Below are 18793 nucleotides of genomic sequence, written 5' to 3'. Positions count from 1 at the left end.
ATCTCTATCTCCACCAGCAACCTCTCAAAAACGTCATTGCTTGTATGCAACTGCTACAGAAATGGCCTCTGGGGCTCCCAACAACCGAGCACTTCAAAGGAGTCCTGCTCTTGTCCAATCATTCCAAGTTGCCGGCCAGTGCATTTTACCCTCACCCCCTGAACTTGGCAGTGTCTGCAAAATATTGATATGTGAAATTTTATACATCTAATTTGGATGATGAAAATTTTTTCAGCTGCTGTTGCACAAAACAAAAGGTTAAAGTTGAATAATGGCTTCAATGGATTTCTTGTTAGGTTTTATTATTATTATGGATTAATCTCATGCTATACTATATAATGTAATGTGTGAAAGTTTGAAGTGAAATAGTGAGATAGTTAAGAATCTGAAAAAGCATTGGAATCTTGGCTAAGTTTTTAAAGAAGGGCAAGTTTTTCGCTTTGCATTTCCATCCAAATAAGATTATTTTAGAAGCTTTTTCAAAATTATTCATTTACACAATAGGAGGTGCACTCATCTATATGGAGTTTTTACCAATGCCTCCATGATGAAGAGAATGATAGAATAACACTGTCACAATCAGAGTCGAGACATCCCAAGGGGAGAACAAGGTGTCTGAACCCCAAAGAATTAGCAGTTGATTCAACTGATTGTATGCACTGTTACTGTGTACAAAAATATGTCAAGTAAGGTCTTTTATGAAAGTCCGGAATGTTATAAACTTAATCAGCATTATGTGACATGTATACAGATTGTGGTCATGAATTTATGAATTTGTGTATATGGAAAACTGTGCTCATAATCTGTGGTGCAGCTTCACCTCCATGTCACAGCAGGGTTGTAGGCAGTCAGGCAGGGAGGGACTGCCTTCCCAATCTGACAAGACATGGGGCACGTCTACACTTAAAACACTGCATCGGCGCAGCTGCACTGCTGTAGCACTTCAACGAAAACACTCTACGCGCCTATCAGCATAGTTAATCCATCTCCCCGAGAGGCAGTAGCTATATTGGTGGGAGATGCTCTCCTGCAGACAAAGCATTGTCTACATAGTGGATTAGGTTGGTACACTAACTCCTCACTTAATGTTGTTTTGTTGTTACATTGCTGATCAATTAGAGAACGTGCTTGTTTAGAGTTGTGCAATGCTCCCTTATAATGTTGTTTGGCAGACACCTGCTTTGTCCACTGCTTGCAGAAAGAGCAACCCATTGGAGCTAGCTGGTGGGGGCTTGGACCCAGGGTGGACTGGCAGCCCCCGTATCAGCTCCCTGCTCCCCTAAGTTCTCTGTGCCTCAACCATCTGGCAGGCTATCAATTGCCAGGCAGTTCAGCTGTCCCTCCCCACACTGCCGTGTGCTGCTCCTGCCCCCTACCTTGGAGCTGTTCCCGGGAGCCTCCTGCTTGCTGTGCAGGGCGGTGCTGGTAAAAGGGGTGCTAATGGCAGGGTGTCCCCCTCCCCCTGCCCCCCATCTCCACAGAGCTTGGGGGTGAGGTGGGGAGACACTACAGGGCCCAGGAGCGAGGAAGCTTGCTGGCAGGAGCTGCTGTCTTAACTTGCTGATCTACTTAAAAAGGCAGTGTTCTTAGAGTGGGGTCAGTGTATTTAAAGGGGCAATACGCGTCTGTCTCTCTCTCACATACACACACACACACACACACACACACACACACACACACACACACACACACACACAATGTGTCTCTGTATCTCTCTGCCATGCTGTCTCCCCTCCCTCCATTTGTGCTGCCTTGTAGAGTGCGAGACTACATTAACAACGTGTTAACCCTTTAGGGCTCAGCTGAGTGCTAGTTCTTAGGAGCAACGCATTCCCTGGGAAATATCCCACCCTCTGACTTCACCACTTCAACCAAGCTTCACAATCATCACTGCCGTGTACAGTATTAAATTGTTTGTTTAAAACGTATACTGTGTATGTGTATAGACAGACAGACAGATGGAGTCTTTTGTCCGGTGAAAAAAATTTCCCTAGAACCTAACCCACTCTATTTACATTAATTCTTATGGGGAAATTGGATTTACTTAACATCGTTTCAGCATTTTTCAGGAACATAACTCCTCGCTTAACGTTATAGCTACTATATAACTCAGGGCCGCCCAGAGGGGGGGGCAAAGGGGGCAATTTGCCCCGGGCCCCGGGCTCCGCAGGGGCCCCCAAGAGAACAGCGGTCCCTCTCCTGGAGCCTCAGCGCATCAAGCGCCGAGTCTCCGCCGGGGCCCCTGAGCCCCGCCCCGCTCAGAGCCGCGTGGGGAGGGGGCGGGGCCGGAAGCTCTGGGCTGAGCTCAGCTCCCTCCGCTCGGCGTGGAGCTCCCAGCCCCGCCCCCTCCCCACGCGGCTCTGAGCGGGACGGAGCTCAGGCCCTGCCGGCCACACGCTGCGGCTGTTCCGGCGAGGCGCTGAGACTCCGGGTCAGAAGGGAGCCGGGGGTAAGAGGCTCGGGGCGGGGGGGAAGCGGGACCCATTGCCAAAGCGCAGCCCGGTCTTCGGCGGCGGGGGGCCCCTTCCGTTCCGGGACCCGCCGCCGAAGTGCCCCGAAGACCCGCGGCGGGGACCCCCCCCTCCGAATTACCGCCGAACACCAGGCTGCACTTCAGCGGCGGGTCCCGCTTCGGCGGTAATTCGGCGGCGGGGGGCTCCCGCTGCGGGTCTTCGGAGCACTTCGGCAGCGGGTCCCGGAACGGAAGGGCCCCCCGCCGCCGAAGATCCCGGGAATCCTCTGGGCGGCCCTGATATAACTACATTGCTCAGGAGTGTGGATTTTTCACACCCCCGGACAATTATACTGATTGCATAGACCAGACCTAGCTCCAAGCACCTAGCATTGTACAACAAGGAAAAGATAAAAAGTGAGTCTTTAGATTTAATGGGAAGACACAGACATCCCAGCTAGAGTTTCCCCACCCTGAATAACCAGGAGTCACCAAGCCAGGAGACAGAGGGAGAACGAAAAAGGGCAAAAGCCCTTTTAAAAAGGAGACTTGAAATGGAGGTCTTCATCCAGAAAGAAAGGAACAGTCACTTGGCAGGTGCTCTCCATGAAATGCTGGATCCCCTCTATGGCAGGGGGTCTACTGGGAAACTGTTCAAAAGGCAATAGGTAACTTGTATTAGAAAAGGGATTTAATTTAATTTGAATGTGTAAAGCCTGAGGTTGGGCCTTTATGTTTATTTTCTGGGTTACTTGTATGTTTGTTTCCCTTTACTATCTCATTTTTGAATCTGTGGTTTTTCTATTTAATAAACTTTTGGTTTATTTTTATCCCAAGGAGGACTCTTGAGCAAACTGTGTGGAGTGTATACATCAAAATAAGCTAGTGTCTGAGTGGCAGGTTTCACGCCTTTGGTGATGACACATCAGAAAGGATGAACCAGAAAGGAAAAAAATCCACATATCTGAGAGTTAAGAACTCAGGATGGATGGATAGATTTGGAGAGACCTCACAATGGAAGCAGTGTTGGTGTCGCCTTGCAAAAAGTAACTAGACTGAAACCTTCTGCTTGTGGTCTAGCTACTGGTGTCAGGGCTCTGAACAAAAGCTGCACAGCATAAAGGCACCCAAGGTTACAAGGCAGAAGACAACAGAACCCCTTACTGGTATGGGTCATCCCCCAAATGTCACATACATGTTTCCTTCTCTTCTCTAAGTAAGAGAACATTATTTCTGTGATTCTCCCAGCCAATTCTACAACACAAGTCCTAAAGATTATCCTGAATCAGCCTGCCATGTGACAACCCAAATCATTCTTTACTAGGTCATCAGGCCAGTCTAATAAGAGATTTTAAATACTTGTAAAATTGTATTAGCTGAAAAGGTTAGTTCCAACTATGTTTTCATTCACTTGGGAGACATCCAAGAGACAACCATTGAGAGCCGTATCTATCCTTGGGTTTGCTCTGCCTTCTAGACTGCATGAGTCCCAAGATGATGAGAATGAGGGCTGGGCATAGGCCATTCTGTTCAGGATACCACTTGGTCTCCAGCACTATCCCACTGCATAGCTCAGAGTTGAAGAGCTGCTCATTGGGCAAGGAATTCCTCCTGTAAGTGAGCTCCCCACCTCTTGTATATTTCTCTCTCTATTCTAAGGCTTGTCCTCTGTGCTGGGATCAGGAAGGGTTTAGTTAAGAGGAGAAAGGGGAGAAGAAGGATAAGACCAGTCCCTTTAAATATGAAAAGCTCACAAGTCTTTCCTGAGCGATACTCTACAATCCTCAAATACTGGGTCATGGCAGAGGAAGGAGCTCGTCTCTAAGTGTAGGTGACCGTAACCTTCTCCATCCACATCTATCACCTCAAATGCTGATGGAGCAGACTCTCACCTCCTTTGGGGGTTGGGGACGTTTCCCTGGCTGAGATGGGTTTCAGAGTTGTCAACAAGATAGTAGGGTCTCTCATTGGACTACGTAATCCCTTTGTACTTTTTCTCCTGGGTTGAACAACAAGCCCATCCGGCTACCAGATTTATTAGGGTCTGAGTCCTCTCCACAGTAGCATGCTCAGTGCATCTCCTGAAGCCACTTCAAAGAGCCCAACTGCCATACATGGCAGGGGGATGGGAGGGCAGGTTTAATAAAATGCAAGAGGCCAAAGCTGGCATTATGGAGAGAATGAAAGAGATCCTTGAAAGAGACAGGACTCTTCAATGGCACAGAGCTAAACTCCTGTGGGCCCATAGCTGCAGAGCTAAATCCAAATTGTATAGAATTCCAATTGAGCAAAGGCTTTTTAGAGTGCTTAGATCAATTAATCTGAGAGCTTTGTTTTGATAGTCAGTCATTTATTTTAGAAGTTACCTAGTTCTGTTGATTTGTTGGAACACTCCACATAACTGATTTCCTTGCTTAATTGCTGAGATACAGAGCTTTTGAGGAACTTCAAAGTACTTCAGGGCAGGTAGATTTTTTTTAAAAACCACCTGTCAGAAGTATTTCTTTGTTGTGGAATTAACAAATGTTATATAGATAACAAGTTTGGGTTTTTTTTGTTTTGGGGTGGGGTTTTTATTGGAGGGGGTGTAGTATGAACTTTGTAAATAGATAATATTTTGAAGACAGTTTTTTAAAGACTTTATCTTATCCTTTAAAGCAGGGGTGGGGAACCTTTTTTCTATTGGGGACCACTGACCCACAGAAAAAAAATCAGTCATGGCTCTCTCACAGCCCCGCGGGGGGGGGGGGGGTACAGTGGCTTGGGGCTTTCCTTAGGCTCCAGGGTGGGGCCAGAAATGGGGGGTTCAGGGTGCGGGTGGGGCCGAGGGGTTTGGAGTGCGGTCTCCGGCTGGGCGTCGCTTACCTGAGGTGGCTTCCGGTTGGCAGTGGGGCTAAGACAGGCTCTCCCCCTACCCTGGCACCATGCTGCTCCCAGAAGCTGCCACAATGTGGCCAGGCAGCTCTGTGCAGTGTGCGCTGTCTGCCCCCGCAGGCGCCACCCCGCAGCTCCCATTGGCCATGGTTCCTGGCCAATGGGAGCTGCGGGGGCAGTGCCTGTGGGCAGGGGTAGGTGCACAAGGACTCAGAACTTTCTTGATTGCCTCTGCGCTTAGGGGTTGCAGGGGCAGCCGACTGACCAGCCTGGCACCCTAGCTTCCCCCTGCAGCAGAGCGAGCCGGCACTCATGGCTCCAGCCCCGTGGGGGGGCACCAAGGCTCTGGGCTTCTGACCCGTGGTGACAAGACTTGCTGCGGGCCAGATGAAATTAAGCAGGGGACTGGAATTTCCCCACCCCTGCTTTAAAATACAAAAAACCTGGCCCTTCTGAATTTTTCATTTCATTGAAAATGATTTTACTCATTGGAGATGGAGCTGTTTCTTACTCTCCTTTCACTTGTGCAGATGCTTCTCTAGATTAATAAAGGGAAAAAAATCAAGCTTGCTCACATACTGTTGATTGCATCTGTACCTCTATTTGGCTACTTATAGTCACTTCTACCACCAACACTAGAACTGGTTGTAATCTTTTATGTAATAACTAGATTAAAGGTTTCTAAAATCGCTGATATATAAATATTTTAATAGTTCATTTTAAAAAGGTTTTATTAAAGTGAGTCTAATAAAATATATCTAATCTCAACTGTTCTATAAAAACTCCCTTTTCCCCAAGAATTATTGTTACAGGACAATTTGCATATGTGTTTGCTTCTGGATTTATTTTGTAAATATTAAGCTGCCTTGCTAATTGCAGTCATTCCTCCAAAGATGTCAAACTACAGACATCTTTATATTTAATTCACGAATTTAAAAGTGCGAAAAAAGAATACTTGGGTTTTTTTTGTTTTGTATGAAGATATGGCAGAATACAACCATATCAGGGAATTTAAACCAGCCAATTATTAAGCCAAATCGCTAAAGGACATTTTCTGAAGTTAAGGATTACTTAATGCTTAAGCATTAAATTTTTGCCTCCACTAGGTGGCAATGTTAGTAGGTACAATTTATTGATGTATTGTGTGGCATCTAACTACAGCATTAGACCTGTTTTAACCGAATCTTCTCTAAAGTAGGAAGCTATATGACTTCATTGTGGGTGAATGCCTATGAGCAAATTTAGTCAGTTATTTATCTTCTGACAATATCCATGCTACAAAATGCCCAGTGATGCTGCTTACCAATCAGAAAGGAAACCTGTTTTGAACCATGGGAAAATTCTGTTAGAGAGAAACTGCAAATTAAGCAATGCATTTACATTAGGATATTTTGCACAGTTTAAAACTCTATTGGTAGGAGCAACAATGGATCACTCACATAGACAAATCTCTGACCAGCTGTTGGTTTTTAAGCATGTCTTCTAACCCTGTTCACAGCTGATCTTGCACACACACTACTTAAAATGCCAGTAACCACAAATCCCTTGGTTCAGATCCTTAGCCTGTGTAAACTATCATACCTCCACTGATTTCAAGGGAGCTGTGAACATTCATACCAGTTCAGGATCTACCCTCTTGTCTATACTAGCGTTATTACTAATGGAAATAAAACAGCAGTAATAATGATCGGGAATTTTTAGAAAAAGTTTCCGAATATAGAAAAGAGGTTAAATTTTCAAAAGCATCTAACTTAGGAACTTGAGTCCCACTGACTTTCAATGAGACTGAATTTCCTAAATGTTCACGTCTCTACAGAAAATGGGATCAAGGTTCCTAAATCACTTAGATGCCTTTGAAAATTTTACCCAAAGCCAAAAGGTCAGACAAAAAAGGCCATAACATACACCAGGAAGAAGTGAGAAAGGACACAGGAGACAGATCTAACAGTCATTGGTTTAGGAACATACACATCTTGGCAATTCATTTTTTTTTTTAAACTGAATTGTAAACACACTTTTTGTGCTGCAGAAGTACTGTAAAAATCTCACTTGTGCAGAACATGCTGTATTTCTATTACTGATAATAAATATTAGTAAAAGGATTGTCACTTCATTTAGGTTTGGATTGAAAATACCTGGTCTTGCATTTGTAACGTTGAAGATGTTTGTTCTGAAGTCTCCATGCTTTCCGTCTTCGTGGGATTCTCATTTTGCTGCATTCCAGAACTTGATATAATACTTAAGTCACTGATCTGAGTCTAAAAAAGAAAACATTTACATAAATACATCTGTTTTCTATCCCTATCCCAGCAGCACAATTGCTATAATTCAGTCTGCACTTCCTTTTCAACTCTTATATATACAGAACGTAGATCTTGTTGATTTTTATAAGTTTTAAATATAATGAGACAATGACATTATATCTATCAGCTGTGCTCATTATTATTTTGTTGTTCTCTTACTGGGAAATTTACAGGACTTCAGTTTCATATTTTTTCCCCCCCACTTAATAGAAATATGTTCAATTTATAAAAAGGTGCTAATCATGTAACTACGGCCACTAGCTGTAAACAATAAAATCTGCTACACTTCATTCCTGCAAGATTTACACCACATAAGAAATTACGTTTCAAGGATTTGTACATGTTCATTCACTGGAAAAAGGACTAGTTATCTATGTTATCTCAATTGTAGTTATTTAATTATGCAAGCGCATTAATGGAGGAACAAATTAACACTTGTAAAATACAAGGCAAGGAGAGCACAGAAAATCAGGAAATTAGTTGAGACTACAGATCCCAATAAGATAATAAGGCAACTTCATGATTTAAGTGGCTTTTCACTTGAGTATTGTTTATGATGCATTTATTTAAAAAGCTGAAATTGATGTAACTTACTATAAGAACTTCAGCCTATATAGCGCATAAGATCTCTCTAAACACCAGCATCATCAAGTGATGTCAGCACAAAACAGGCGAATGGCTCGTTACTTAATTGCTACAGCTGCAAAACCAGCAAATGGCATCTTACAGTTCATTTTCGGGCTTTTCTGAAAGGGCTATGAGGCTGTGATTTTTTGTTTTTAAAATTTCTCAGTGACTCCTCTTGGAGGAGAGCAGATCCAAAAGGTTGATAAATATGTCTATTTGGGCCAGGAAGTCAACATGTGTCATGATCAGAAAGGCGAACTGTCGTGCAGAAAAAAGGCTGGATGGTGCACATTCAATGACATCAAGGACATCCTCCAAGGAAAGATCAGCAAAACAACTCGTGCGAATCTTTTCGGCTCTACTGTGCTTCCAGAGATGTTATATGGCAGCGAAACATGGTTGCTGACAAAGATTGAAGAACATCAACTGTCTGTCACACAGAGGGTGATGGAACAAACATTTTTGGGCATTTTGCTCCGCGATCACATCCCCAACAAAATAATTAGGCAGCAGTCTGGAGTGTGAGACGTTGTTATTGAAAGCAGGCTCAGCAAAATGCGGTAGGCAGGTCACGTGACCCGTCTCAGCGACAACAGATGGACCGCAGCTATATCTGAGTGGTATCCATGAGAACAGAAACAGCCACGCGGTTGGCCTCGAAAGAGGTGGGATGATTTTCTAACAAGGAGATATGGACAAGCATGGCGAAGGATGGCCAGAAGGAGAGAAGATTGGAAGATGTGTTGTGATCGGCTCAGTTTCAACTGATGAAGGACTACAGTCTATGCACGCAGTGACTGAGCAACAGATTTAGGAACAAAACAAAGACTACATATTTAGATTCCAGGAGATTTCTCCCCAACTCGTATCAGCGTCTAACATTTAAGTAGTAACATACATTAGACCTAAAGTCCTTGACTGTTTTGTGGCTTACAAATGAGATTTAGAAGTGTGGCTTTTTTTGGCTTTGACAAAGGGATTGGCTATAATACACTTCAGTATCTTCCAAAATCATGGAGGGCGGGAAGAAAGCAAAACAAACCCCAACCAACAAAAAGCATCTACCCACTTGATACAAAAATCTCAGAATTCATTCATTTTCACATATGGATTTGATGTAGAGTGTACTTGGAGGATTAAACTGATTTAGAATCCTAGATTAAATCACTCGGGCCTTTATAAATCTCTTTTTTGCTCTCCCTCTGTCCCCTTCTCATGCTGACTCTCTGCCAATCTCATGTGGGCTGCACACAAGGATTACTGTATGATCCATCTGGAATGTAATAGGCAGATAAGTACTTTCTGCTCTTAAATACTGAAATACAAATTAATGTGTAATTATCAACTTGAGTGCCCCAGAATAATTTGTGAAGAAATAAGACTGCATGTTCTCCCAAGAAACGCTCTTCTTTACAGCAAATATATTTACTTAAAATTACACAGCATCAGTGTAGAAATACATGGACAAAAGAATAAAGAGAAAGACTCTATAATTAAATAATGGCAGACATGTCAATCTATGCCACAAGAGATTTCCTTCTAAAACTAATGTGGTCATTCTTTTATCAATACCACATCTTGAATTAGCATTGCTCAGTTTTGCTTATCTGGTAAAATTTGACACAAACAAATACACAAGAGTGGAAAGCCAGGGGATTATCCTTGGCTCTGTTTCACTTTATAGCTTGACACAAAATCAAAGAAAGCAATGAAACTAACACGAATTACTATTTTAAAAGTTTTTTTTTTTAATAGTCACAACTAATATCTGAGAGAATGTCACTTAGCAAATTAAATAAAACAGAACATCCATAAGTGTTTAAAATCATATGTATATTTATAGAGAAGTTAATAAAAAATTGCAAACATGCAATTGGCAAAAGCAAATTTGGTATCAGATTGGCTGAAAATTGTAAAAGGAGAGACTGGTTTTATACATACAGCATCAAACATGTCAACCCCTACATTATTCTGTAATGCTTTGTTTCTAAACACATCAGAGGTTTTTAGTTTTTTTAATTGAATGGCAGCAAGTCATTTCAGGCTATATAACATGCCTAAATCACAATTCGGGGGTAGGTGAAGGCCCTTGGCCTTTTGTCTCACGATTCAACACCCCTTGAAGTATTTAAATTTGGACCTGTAATGCACATCCTATCATGATTCATGTCTCAATCAATCCATCTCCTCCAGTGAATTTCAGTAAGGGAAAAAAAAATGCAGTCTGAAATATAGTGCAGAACAAGTACAAAACAGAATCTCTTGAGAATGTGTATTACAAAAAAATAAACATTTATGACTATATTTAATACAAAAGTCTTCTTCAGTGCTCATTTCTCCTGAACTGCTCATGATATATCTTTGGTAACAAAGATTACAAATACTGTCAAAGAGATAAGACAGCAAGTAACTTGCCGGCAAGTTAAAGAAGTATGGGCTGGATGAATGGACTATAAGGTAGATAGAAAGCTGGCTAGATCATCAGGCTCAACGGGTAGTGATCAATGGCTCCATGTCTAGTTGGCAGCTGGTATCAAGCAGAGTGCCCCAAGGGTTGGTCCTGGGGCCGGTTTTGGTCAATATCTTCATTAACGATCTGGAGGATGGCATGGACTGCACCCTCAGCAAGTTTGCAGATGACACTAAACTGGGAGGAGAGGTAGATACGCTGGAGGGTAGGGGTAGGATACAAAGGGACCTAGACAAATTAGAGGAATGGGCCAAAAGAAATCTGATGAGGTTCAACAAGGACAAGTGCAGAGTCCTGCACTTAGGACAGAAGAATCCCGTGCACTGCTACAGACTAGAGACCGAATGGCTAGGCAGCAGTTCTGCAGAAAAGGACCTAGGGGTTACAGTGGACGAGAAGCTGGATATGAGTTGACAGTGTGCCCTTGTTGCCAAGAAGGCTAACGGCATTTTGGGCTGTATAACTAGGGGCATTGCCAGCAGATCGAGGGATGTGATCATTCCCCTCTATTCAACATTGGTGAGGCCTCACTGGGAGTACTGTGTCCAGTTTTGGGCCCCACACTACAAGAAGGATGTGGAAAAATTGGAAAGAGACTAATGGAGGGCAACAAAAATTATTAGGGGGCTGGAGCACATGACTTATGAGGAGAGGCTGAGGGAACTGGGATTGTTTAGTCTGCAGAAGAGAAGAATGAGGGGGGATTTGATAGCTGCTTTCAACAACCTGAAAGGAGGGTCCAAAAAGGATGGATCTAGACTGTTCTCAGTGGTAGCAGATCACAGAAAAAGGAGTAATAGTCTCAAGTTGCAGTGGAGGAGGTTTAGGTTGGATATTAGGAAAAACTTTTTCACTAGGAAGGTGGTGAAGCACTGGAATGGGTTACCTAGGGAGGTGGTGGAATCTCCTTCCTTAGAGGTTTTTAAGGTCAGGCTTGACAAAGCCCTGGCTGGGATGATTTAGTTAGGGATTGGTCCGGCTTTGAGCAGGGGGTGGACTAGATGACCTCCTGAGGTCCCTTCCAACCCGGATATTCTATGATTCTAATACTGTATTGTGTGTTTAATCACTTTTATCTCAATTTCAGAAAAGACAACAAAATCAGAATATTACAACTTTAATTTTTATTTCCTAACATCCAGTTTTAAAATTATATGTGAAATACTATTTCTTTAAAAAATATATAGTGTACTCCTCTGGTGGGAACCTCAAGCTACAATTTAATACAAATGTTACTTAAGCATCTCACTTTAGAACTGCTATTGTAAGGAAAAAGGAACCTCAAGAAGTGAATGCAATTAACTTGAAATGTAAAGAATTACTGAAGTCTGAAACAGGTTATAATGCTTATGTACAAAACTGCCCGACTATGCTCTGATCCAACTCTCACTGGAGGTAAAGGCAAAGCTCCATTTGATTTTAATGAGATCTACCTTAGGTCTTTAATCAAAAGAAGTACTTGGACTAGTTTTACATTACTAATATAGATAATCCTCCCTCCCCCACAAGTTTCCTTACTCGTTCATATTCATCCTTGGCTTTGCTAAGCATTTCCAGGATATCAATGGGTTTGTTTTCACTGCAACCATTAGTTCTGCTGGGACTCTTTCTGTCTTGTGAAACTTGCTGAGATCTTTGAGCTTCTTGTTGTACCACTCTGTAACAGGGAAGAGAAGAGGGAAAAGAAATTGGATTTCAAAGAAATGTTATTTGGAATGAATCTGTCATATAGAATGCTGCAGTAAATGGATACACTACTATTTATGAAGACATTTTGTACTGTGTGAATAAAAAGCTAATATATGTCATTGATCAGAGCTATGCATTTGCGACCAAATCTGTACAGTCCATCTGACAGTTTGACTATTTTATGATTACCATCCAACCCAGACTGCACTGGTCTGTGTCCCAAATTTTTTTTCTGCAATATGAACTGCCTCTGCATAACTGTCACATTTAGAAGTTTTTTTTACAATAAAATAAATTTGTAGATACCTAAACATGGATTATACAAAGAACACATGTATTACATTTTAAACTGAGTAGCATGGTTCCTCGGTCTTCACTGACTAATGCACAGCCTCTCCATTTTTGGCCACAACCCCTACCAAAATAAAATGTGTGCCTGGCTACACTTAGGGTATGTCTTCACTGCAATTAAAAATCTGCAGCTGGCCTATGCCAGCTGATTTGGGTTTACAGGGCATGGACTAAGAGGCTGTTTAATAGCAGTGTAGATGTTCAGGCTTGGGCTGGAACCGGGGCTGTAAAATCCAAGAGGTGGGAGAGTCCCAAAGCTCACGTTCGTGCACACCGCAATTTAACCGCCACACAGCCTGAGTCCGAGTCAGTTAGCATGGGCCAGACATGGGTGTCCAACTGCAGTGTAGACATACCCTTAAGGATCTGGCCTGCTGTGAAAACACATGCACTGGGGAAGGCAGCTGGCTGCCACTGGATGGCCTCATTATAAAGACTCTTCAGCGCCAGAGATGTAAGAGCAGGCTCCCACCAACTTCCCCACTAGTCTCTGGAGAGAAGAGTGAGCTCCTGGTTTCTTTCAGCCTCCTTGCAGTTCTTCCACTCACTGCTTCTTGCAGATGTAGAGGAGCTCTTCTCCTCTGACCCACTACTTCTCACTTCCCTGCTAGCCTTGCAAACATCTGCAAACTTCAATTTTAAAACAGTATGTAGGAGACTGAGGGGCACAATGTGCAACCATGAAGTGACTCCACTAAAATGTTAACGTAGTAATTTTATAACAGCAATATTATTCGAGAGACAAGGTGGGTGAGGTAATATGTTTTGTTGGACCAACTTCTGTTGGGGAGAGATACATGGAGCTCTGTGTAAGCTTGAAAGCTTGTCTCTCTCCCCAAACAGAAGTTGGTCCAATAAAAGATATTACCTCACCCACTTTGTCTCTCTAACATCCTGGAACCAACACAGCTATAATACCACTGCGTTCAGCAATATTATTAACATAATACTATAAAATCTTCATATCAATTTTCAGCAGCAGTAACTACTTCAGTGCATAACACTGACTGGGTTTACTGGCCTTGAGCCTTCAATGCTTCCTAGCCAGTCATTAATCCCCAGTAAACCTACCCCTCAATGTTTTTTTGCTTAAACACAGGGAAAGACATGTTAAGGGTCAGATATAAAGGCAAGTGAGCTACTGAAGTTAAGGCTACCATAGATCAATTAAAAAAAAAAAAGATATGACATAGTCCGTTCACAAGGTGATGTATTTTTAGAGAGAGATGTTATAACTGCCTTGGCCTGAACAGCCCTCTTAGGAGGATTACAAGATATATATAACAAAGGAAAGTTATAGGAAAGCTGCTCCGTCTGAAACAGTTTTCACATGATTATAGCAGGAATAGTCAAACGGTTGTTTTTGTTTTACTGAGGATAACAACTACTGTGTTACATTGACTAACCAGCTCATTTAAAGAACTGCTGCTGTTCTCAACAATTATCATCTGGGATTTATATTTGTAATTTAAAAGGTTGTACAACTGGTATTAGGCTGTGAAAGACTGTACCAAGAAAATGTGTTTACTGCATGTAGGAATGGAAGCAAATATGATGTCAAACACTGAGCTGGGGCATTACTGACTACCAGGAGGAAAATCAGGCCTATTCGAAGAAAGATTCTTCTACATATATTTTGGTAATCAGCAACAATTAGAAGGGAAATCGATTCTATAGCATTAAACACAAAACAAAAAAAACCACACAACCCCAAAATTTTCATCTCATATTTTCAGCATCCAAGGTTCACTAGAGCTTTATTTACATAATGAAATCTTTAGTGGGACGGCTGAATTCAAACAACATAATACTTTAACTCTGCAACCACTGCCATAAAGCAGCTCTGTACAGGTATGCATTAGTACTGGTATAGCTGGTTCTTCATCACACCATTAGCCCTTTCACCGCCTGCTCTCCTATCTCCCCATCTAAGGGAGTGCAGGTGCAAGAAGAGAAGGCACATGGCTAATGCATTTCAGTGATGTGAGGAGAGTAAACGTGGCATACATTTTCACTCTCTTAATAGTTCATAAGACATCTATACAAAAACATTACTTCAGAGGATAAATTGTAAACACAACACCTTTTAAAAGCCTTTTTTAAAGTCTGCATTAATAAAGTATTTCAAGAAAAACAAGCATTGTAGACAGGATAGAGCTTCTGAGCTGGCATGTCACTTCAGAAATCTCAAGCTGTGTAACTAATGGCTGATGGGAAAGCCAAAAGGTGCCATCATAACAATCACAGAAAATGTCAATCATTCAACCCTTCAGCTTTTTTCAGGTCATGAAGGGTTCCAGGATAAGTTAACTCTTTCTGCTGATTTTACAAGAGTGGCCAGTAAGTATGCTATTTATGTATATCTTTTTAATTCTTATTTTTAAAAAGAAAGCTTAAAAATCTTTAAAAAGTTTTCCCTGGAAGGTTTATCAGTTAAGCTGATTTGTTTCACTTGATTTTGGAAAAGCTCTTTCAAAGTAAGTGCTCTTTCAAAGTAAGGTTAGACATTACAGCTGGCTGTACAGTTCAAGGAAAAAGGCAGAAGAACACAGCTTCTTTCCCAGTTTACAACCCAAGGCAGCTTTATACCCATTTAATTGTACAGGTACACAAAAACTGCCGATCTAATTGCTGGATTGCCTTACATTTCATTTTTATTAGTTATATTGCATTTAAATTTCTCCCCATTAGCAGACATACATTCACTAAAAGGGATAATATGGATGCCATCCCATAGTTTTATATATTTGCTCTGCCAGATATTTTCTAAGTGTTATAACATTTGCTGATTTGGATGATACAGTTTCTATGTCTAAGACAGCATGTGACAGCATGTTTAGTTCTAGAACCCTACATGGAGATACAGGGCGAGTCAGCTGACTTCTCTGGCAACCAGAGCAGGCGGATTTCAGTAGCTTCAAACTCAGGAGGAAGTGGAGAGTCAGACAAAAGGAGAGCTAAGTAATGAATCAGCAAGTCTTGCAGGAAAAAGCAATAAGAACAGCCAAGTCACATAAGTTAATAAAAGGAGACCTCAGGGTGAACCTTGCACAGAAACACTGCCCAAGCACACTGTGTCGAGGGCAAAGAGAAGATTCAGATCATCTGATTTCATACTGGCAGCTAGAGCTGGTTGGGAGTTTTCAGACTGAACGTTATTCTGTCAGAAAAAGCCCTTTGGTCAAAAGCTAAACATTTTGTAGAAACATGTCAATTTCTACTAATTTTCATTTTTGAAAAACACCACATGAAACATTTTGATAATATGGAAGCATTCTGCTGTGAAATGTTTGGAACGTTGTTTCAATCAGTTTGTTTTGAAATGACTGTTTAGAAACTTCTTTTAATTAAAAAAAACAACCCATTAAAATCGGAATATAATATTTTCATCCAAAAATTCAAAACAATTTTGGGGAGGGAATTTCATTTCCCAGGAAATTGAAGCTTTTGTTCCATTCAAGAACATATGGAATTTCCCATTAAATGGAAATATGGTTCCCGCCCAGCTCTTTAGGGCAGTTACTTCCCAAGCTTAGCCTTAGCCCAAACCAATTAGTTTTCCCCAGAGTTTTGAGAAAATTTTGGTCAGTCTTTGGTGGGTTTTGTGAGAAGGGGCTATTTTTTCCACCTTGTGAAACTGTAAATACATGGGTTTTTTAGTCAGGGCTAACAAAGACAGAAAAACAAACCCCATCCAGCTTTAGTTGTAAACTTTGCCGGTACACAATCCTTAACAGCAGCAAATGCCTTTGCTGGGTTGGGGGGAAAATATTTTAAATGAAAGTTTTACTGAAAAAGAATAATTTCTGAGTATGCTCGAAAGGCAAATCTCCCTGACACCATTCACCTCAACGAGGAAGGAGCTTCAAGAGCACAGCTGAACTATAAAAGCAATAGTTAAAACGCAGCAGTGGACAGTTACAACTCCTTAATTTTCTTTAATATTTCAGCTTTTGTAATGCTCTAAATAGATCAGTCATGCATACCAAATTAAATATGTATTTTATATATGCCATATCAAAAAAGTTATTCAAAAATCAGAAATGTATTTTCAACACCATGTCATACATAATACGTACATATACAGGTCTGTCTCATCTTACACTGGGGTTACGTTCCACAGTCAGCGCGTAAAGCGAAAATCGCATACAGTCAAAATTACATTGAGTGTAATGGCGGGCAGAATCGCCCGCACTACAGAAACAGTGTTTAAATTGTTATTTTTCTCTTTTTTTTTGTTTTTGCCAACCGCATAAAGCTGAAATAGCGCATGTTAAATGCGCCTAAGATGCGACAGACCTGTACATTAAAAAAAAAATTTGATATAAACTCTTGCAAAACCACAAATTTTGAAGGTCATCTAAAGCTAGAAGTCTTTAGTAGCTGGTTTTTAATAGTTAGACAATCAGAAGAGATGCTTTAGAAAAAACACAGGTGGAAAGATTATTTTTGGATTAAGTAAATTCCACTCTCCTATTTAAGAATTAGCTATATTACTGTAACTTTTCAAATGTTCATGCCTTGGATCTTAAAAGCTGGTGTGTGACAGCTCTATTAACTTAGAAGTGGGATCACTGCACAGTAAGTTTATTGACTGAAGCATCCAGGCAGCACATGGATTGCCAAAGCTCAAAGACAGCCAGCACACAGCCAGAGAAAGCAACTTAGAGGGCAGGCAGAGGGAGAGCATGAAGTTGAAAGTTCTCCCCTCCCTTTCTCAAAGACATTAACCAGGATTTTAATTTAAGTGTATATTATGAAGACTCGCCCCCTCACCCTCCAGGCGAAGGGCAGTAATTTCTCCCTCTGTTTTGTGTCTTTAAGAAATGAAGATAGAAGTTTTAATAAAATATTAGACAGATACAAAAATCTCACCAATATCATCTTCTTCCTCTTTCCACTGCCTTCAATGGGCTTTCAATCACATCTTTAGTTTTACTCTAACTGAAATCAGGATTGTGATCTTCCACAGCTCAAAAAAAAAAAATCTCACTGGAGGTTTTATTAAATGAAAAAAAACTAGAGCTGTCGATTAATCGCAGTTAACTCACATGATTAACTCAAAAAATTAACTGCGATTAATTGCACTGTTGAACAATAGAATACCCATTTAAATTTATTCAATATTTTTGGATTTTTTTCTACATTTTCAAATATATTGATTTCTATTACAACACAGGATACAAAGTGTAGTGCTCACTTTGGATTACAAAGATTTGCACTGTAAAAAATGATAAAAGAAATAGTATTTTTCAATTCACCGCATACAAGTACTGTAGTGCAATCTCTTTATTGAAAAAGTGTAACTTACAAATGTAGATTTTTTTTTGTTACATAACTGCTCTCAAAAACAAAATAATGTAAAATTTTAGAGCCTACAAGTCTACTCCGTCCTACTACTTCTTCAGCCAATTGCTAAGATAAACAAGTTTGTTTACATTTAGGGGAAATACTGCTGACTGCTTCTTATTTGCAATGTCACCTGAAAGTGAGTACAGGCGTTCGCATGGCACTGTTGTAGTCGGTGTTGCAAGGTATTTACATGCCAGATATGCTAAACATTCATATGCTCCTTCATGCTTTGGCCACCATTCCAGAGGACATGCTTCCATGCTGTTGATTCTCGTTAAAAAAATAATGTGTTAATTAATTTGTGACTGAACTCCTTGGGGGAGAGTTGTATGTCTCCTGTTCTGTTTTCTGCCACACATTTCATGTTGTAGCAGTCTCGGATGATGACCCAGCACATGTTCATTTTAAGAACACTTTCACAGCAGATTTGACAAAACGCAAAGAAGGTACCAATGTGAGATTTCTAAGGATAGCTACAGCACTCGACCAAAGGTTTAAGAATCTGAAGTGCTTTCCAAAATCTGAGAGGGACTGAGGTGTGGAGCATGCTTTCAGAAGTCTTAAGAGTAACACTCTGATGCGTAAACTACAAAACCCGAACCACCAAAAAAGAAATTAAACATTCTGCTGGTGGCATCTGACTCAGACGATGAAAATATACATGTGTTGGCCACT

At 41.2% G+C, this 18793-nt stretch overlaps 1 protein-coding gene across 2 annotated transcripts in view; it reads right to left on the bottom strand.

Moving 5' to 3' along the window:
* DCP1A (decapping mRNA 1A) overlaps positions 1-18793 on the bottom strand; it is a 52455-nt gene that overhangs the window by 17268 nt on the left and 16394 nt on the right. For both annotated transcript variants that reach the window (XM_045024195.1, XM_045024194.1), the window contains 2 exons: positions 12245-12383; positions 7462-7584 (listed from right to left, as the gene is read on the bottom strand). In XM_045024195.1, the coding sequence (XP_044880130.1) occupies positions 7462-7584; positions 12245-12383 (262 nt within the window). The remainder of the gene's footprint in view (positions 1-7461; positions 7585-12244; positions 12384-18793) is intronic.

Source organism: Mauremys mutica, chromosome 7 (assembly GCF_020497125.1).
Source record: "Mauremys mutica isolate MM-2020 ecotype Southern chromosome 7, ASM2049712v1, whole genome shotgun sequence".
NCBI classification, from domain to species: Eukaryota; Metazoa; Chordata; order Testudines; family Geoemydidae; genus Mauremys; species Mauremys mutica.
Note: the sequence above shows the minus strand (reverse complement) of the source record. Positions and strands in the feature narration are given on the sequence as shown.